At 42.5% G+C, this 5734-nt stretch overlaps 1 protein-coding gene across 1 annotated transcript in view; it reads right to left on the reverse strand.

Annotated features, from left to right (window-relative positions):
* Window positions 1–2031: 2031 nt before the first annotated feature.
* Window positions 2032–5734, reverse strand: part of hoxb1.L (homeobox B1 L homeolog) — a 4800-nt gene continuing 1097 nt past the window's right edge. The window contains exons 1-2 of the mRNA XM_018234764.2: window positions 4701–5734; window positions 2032–2938 (exon numbers count right to left, since the gene is read on the reverse strand). The exon at window positions 4701–5734 is cut by the window's right edge and continues 1097 nt beyond it. Coding sequence (XP_018090253.1) covers window positions 2619–2938; window positions 4701–5298 — 918 coding nt within the window. The 5' untranslated portion in view covers window positions 5299–5734 and the 3' untranslated portion in view covers window positions 2032–2618. The remainder of the gene's footprint in view (window positions 2939–4700) is intronic.

Below are 5734 nucleotides of genomic sequence, written 5' to 3' on the forward strand. Positions count from 1 at the left end.
TCATTTTTCAAGCAGTAATAATTATATTTAAGCCAAAATCCCTAAAGAGTATTTAAGCCAAAATCCCTAAAGAGTATTTGAAGACCCTATTTTTTAAAATAGCAGTCTGATTCTTTTAAAAGAACCGGCAAACCTTTCAATAAAATGGTCACTTTGAGATGGGTAATATTGGGTTGATCAAATTTTTTGGCCAACGATTAGAGCACGATTGCTGGTAATGTAGGGCGTCAGATCAAGGACCTCATCAATGTGCAGATAAGGTCATTGATTCAGTTGGGGTCAAACCCGTGGATACAGTAGATATCGGTCAGGTAGGCTCTTGGGCTTACAACATACATGGGCTAATAAGCTGTCAACTTGATGCCAGTCAGTGGAATGGATGGGAGGACATTGGTTTTTCTCTGCCTGTGTTCCCTATGACCCTCAGCCAAGTGTTCCTTTAGCCTAAAGGAGGCCACAGACGTAACAATTACGATCTTTCTTGGAAAAGATGTTTCCAAGAAAGATCATTCGTTCCAATACACACGTGTAGAGCTGAATCGTCAGATATACATATAGAGACAATAGAATTCTACCTGTATCTGACAATTCAGCACTAACAATGGTTGATGTTTGGGTCCCTTCAAAGGCACCGGATCAAAATTTTCCACCCATATTATCTGTGCGTCTATGGCCACCTTAAGAGTCAAAAAATGTTGTTTCAACCAAAGTTTAAAAGACTGAAAACACCAGAAATTCAAAAATGAGGTAGATTTATTCCTAATAATAATAATAATATTAATAAAAAAAGGAACAAGTCCAATTAAAATATATAATATAAAAGCAATTTAGAATATTTTGTTTCACTGAAAGACATTCAATCCCTAAAGCACAGACTAATTAATCTGTCAATTGTACAGGCAATGAAACGTCATTTATGAAGCTAGAAATCAAGTGTTTGTCAGGCTGATATCCTTAGCGAACACTAGTAGTGCAATCTCTTCTCTTTGTTATGTGTTAATTATCATCCTATACTGGAATGGTGGGACAAATATAGAGCAGTGGGTCAAACGTACAGAACAGTGGCCAATATGTGTCAGAGGCAAAGCTGTCTTTAGTTGAGGCACTGCCTGGGCTCTCTGAGTGGCTTTATTGTAGAAAGTGGGGCCAATTAGCACATAGTTGTTTTGATTTGTTTGATTTACACCAGTGTGGCAATTAGTTTTTGACCAGACTAGACCAAACCAGAAGTGTTTCTGACACAGGACAAGGGAGCGGAGACCAGTGGATTGGTTGACTCTTGGTCTGCATATAAACCAGCCTCTTCTAGAAGTCCCCACTACTCAAAGATCAATATCCCACTGTTACTATAGGCACCATCTCTCCCTACTATACCTGCTATCCCACAGTCACACTCCCTTCCCAGAGACTATTATTCACTGTTACTATAGGCACCATCTCTCCCTACTATACCTGCTATCCCACAGTCACACTCCCTTCCCAGAGACTATTATCCACTGTTACTATAGGCACCATCTCTCCCTACTATACCTGCTATCCCACAGTCACACTCCCTTCCCAGAGACTATTATCCACTGTTACTATAGGCACCATCTCTCCCTACTATACCTGCTATCCCACAGTCACACTCCCTTCCCAGAGACTATTATTCACTGTTACTATAGGCACCATCTCTCCCTACTATACCTGCTATCCCACAGTCACACTCCCTTCCCAGAGACTATTATCCACTGTTACTATAGGCACCATCTCTCCCTACTATACCTGCTATCCCACAGTCACACTCCCTTCCCAGAGACTATTATCCACTGTTACTATAGGCACCATCTCTCCCTACTATACCTGCTATCCCACAGTCACACTCCCTTCCCAGAGACTATTATCCACTGTTACTATAGACACCATCTCTCCCTACTATACCTGCTATCCCACAGTCACACTCCCTTCCCAGAGACTATTATCCACTGTTACTATAGACACATCTCTCCCTACTATACCTGCTATCCCACAGTCACACTCCCTTCCCAGAGACTATTATCCACTGTTACTATAGGCACCATCTCTCCCTACTATACCTGCTATCCCACAGTCACACTGTTACTCTCTCTCCCTACTATACTCCCTTCCCATAGACTACTATAAGACTGCTGTGTCTATGGTGGGTTATGGTGCTTGGAATACCCTACAAACAGCCTATATATAACCAACAATTCCAGTATAGTGTGGGTCCAACACTGAAATCGTTTTAAAATAATAATGGTATTTTTCCTCTAACTGTCTCTTGTTCCAAGATTCAAAACAAATCTGAAGAAACCCTATAACAATAGTGATATAATTACAAATATAAATATGCCAGAGACTGAGCTTCTAAGACAGAGAACAATGTATACTCCCACATAGGGGAATAAGGATAAATAGGCCACACGTGGGTTACACAGGAGCTCGTGGGTAGTTGTCCAAGTGTCCCCTGAAATGTGAAGTTCCCTGAGAGTGTGGGGTACTGCCGCACTTTCCTTGTGGTCCGACTAATGTTGTAAATAAATAGGAAGGAATCTGTAGAAGAAAATAAAATATGTACAACATCTATGTGTTCTTTTCTTTATGTCCATTGCATGAGGCTACACTGAGTTGGGAGAGGCATCTGGAGATGTTGAACTGGACAGGTCGGAAGACTCCCCATTCTCTTTCATGGGGCCCTTCATGGCACCCGGGGCCAGTCCTTCTCTTTCTCGTTTTTTCTGCTTCATTCTCCGGTTCTGGAACCAGATTTTCACTTGGGTTTCATTCAGTTCTAGAGTGGCGGCGATCTCCACTCTCCTGGCCCGAGTCAAGTACTTGTTAAAATGGAATTCCTTCTCCAGCTCTGTCAGCTGTTTGGTCGTAAAGTTGGTCCTGATGATGTTCTGTTGGGCACTGGGTCCATAGTCCATTGGTTTGGCTGTGAGGACACAAAGCAGAGGAGAAATCACTAAAAATGAGCTTTATACACAAAGGATTAGCTGAGGAACCCCTCTAGGAACTCATCCTTCAGTTTATGGCTACACTCATTGCCCGCACCCTAAAACTGCACCAGATTTCCATCTCCTTGTTTGTAGCTAGTCATTTGGACTCCTGCCTGTACTTGCCAGACTTTTGCAAAATGAAACGCAAAATACATTGTGGCAAAAAATCAACCCTAATGAAGCTCAAAACAGGCCATTTGTTTAAGGAGATTTAGCAGATTCAGCCATAACTGATTATTAAAACAATTTCTGTAAAAAAGTAATTAGTGAAGAGGTTTTGTGATACTTTGTATCAAATGACAAGACAATGTTACAAATCATTCTCCTCCATCCTCTCCTTTCCTTCCAGTTCTTACTCGATGGTTTGTGGATTATATTAGTCTATATGAACTGATATATATATATATATATATATATATATATATATATATATATATATATATATATATATACATACATACACACACACACATACATACACACATACATACACACACACATACACACACACATACATACATACACACATACACATACATACACATTCATACACACATACATACACACACACATACACACAAACACACATACACATACATACACACATACATACACATACATACATACACACATACATACACATACATACACACATACATACACACAAACATACATACACACATACACATACATACACATACATACACACACATACATACACACATACATACACACATACATACACACATACATACACACATGCATACACACACACATACACATACATACACATACATACACACATACATACACACATACATACACACACATACACACATACATGCACACATACATACACACATACATACACACACATACACACATACATGCACACATACATACACACATACATACACATTCATACACACATACATACACACATAAACATACATGCAGGGCAGCCATCAGGGGGGGACAGGGGGGAGAGTTGTAGGGGGTCCGAGGGTAAGGGGGGCCCGGCCCCAACACACTTACTTGATTAGCCGGGCCCCCCATCTTTCTGAGAGCTGCTGACTTCGGGAAGGCATGGACGTTTAAGGGGCCCTGGCCACCAATTTTCTCATAATGTGGGGGGGGGGGGCCTGGCCACCAATTTGTTTTTCTCATGTGGGATCCTAGCCATCAATATTTTTTTTGTTTTTTTACTGTGTGGTGGGGGGTGGACCTGTGGGGTGGGGAGGGAGACCTGTAACTGGAGCTTGCGGTGGGTGCAGTCTAGGGGGCCCAGGAAATTTTGTCGTATGGGGCCCTGCGATTTCTGATGGTGGTCCTGCATACATACACACATACACATATATACATACACACACATACACATATATAACACATACACATATATAACACATTCACACATACACACATGGACACACATAAACATACATAACACACAGACACGCACACACACTGATTACTCAATGCCCTAATGTTCAGTAGACCAATTATGAATGGATGAACGAGTTGTATATAATGAGGGGATTTATTGCAGGGGTGGGAGGTTGATGAGACTTGGCTATGACACAAGATTGATGATACAGTAATCGCTCTCGCCCACGTATATAAGGAGGAGGCCCAACTACATCAGATTCAATAATAACTCATAGCTGATCAGGAGAAGCAATGTCTCATACTGGCACTTACTTGTCTTGGGAGGATTTCTCTTTACTCTCATCCAGTCAAACGTGTGGTTGGGTAGAGCTTGATCTGGAGGGCAGGAGGGCTCCTTCTCCTCATGCAGTATAGATGGAGGGTTGTTGTAGGCTTGGATCAGTCCTTGGTGCTCCTGCCCATAAGGGTTCTCTTGGTACTGGGCAGGACCTGGTACAGCCCCACAGTAGCCATCAGAAAAAGAGTTGGAGTTGGGTCCAGTGTTGGAGCAGTAGGCTGACTGTTGATAATAGATGTCATCTGCTTCTTGGCTGGCATATGCCTGGTGTCCATAAGGCTGGTTGCAAGTTTGTGGGGTGTAACTTGTTAAGGAGTTGGTATAGGGGACTCCAGCGTTGGGCTGGTGAGGGTAACTGGGGTTCTGCTGGTGGAGATTGTTTGGGATGGAACCACTTCCCCCTCCAACAACAAACCTTCCATCCCCATTATAAATGTCATTGGCACTGGGGCAAGCAGGGAAGGCTGGTGGGGTCCCTTGGTCAAAATGATGGAATCCTCTGGGTGAGTAGGCGCTCGTCCCACGGTTACAAATTGCATAGTCCAGAAAGGAACTCATTCTGGTATTGTCCATCTGCCAGTGATGGAGGAGGGTCAACCTGTTTTCCAGGGTTTCCTTCTGCCCTACAACCTTTAGGTAGTATGTCAAATCTGTAAACTTCCATCCATGCCTTGCCAGGATTCAAACCCCTCTGTCTCTCACCCACAGCCCACGTGATTCTCTAGGGACCAATGGCTGTGGAGCTCCTGAAGCTTGTCAGATATCTGGGGCCCCATCCATCATGCCCCAGTGACATTTGCATGACAAAGAGACTTCAATCAAACCCAACCCATCAATCTGATAACGACAAGTTACCACCAGAATCTTTCTTCTTCTCCAGGAATTATTCAGGATTTCTCTTTTCTTTTTTTTTTTTTAAGTGTAAAAAAGACCTCAAGCCAAAAGAAATTAGATGAAAACCCTGTTTCATTGAAATGTTTCTTTTTTAACTGGGGCTCCATCTGGCAGA

This window comes from Xenopus laevis, chromosome 9_10L (assembly GCF_017654675.1).
Source record: "Xenopus laevis strain J_2021 chromosome 9_10L, Xenopus_laevis_v10.1, whole genome shotgun sequence".
In the NCBI taxonomy this organism is placed as follows: domain Eukaryota; kingdom Metazoa; phylum Chordata; class Amphibia; order Anura; family Pipidae; genus Xenopus; species Xenopus laevis.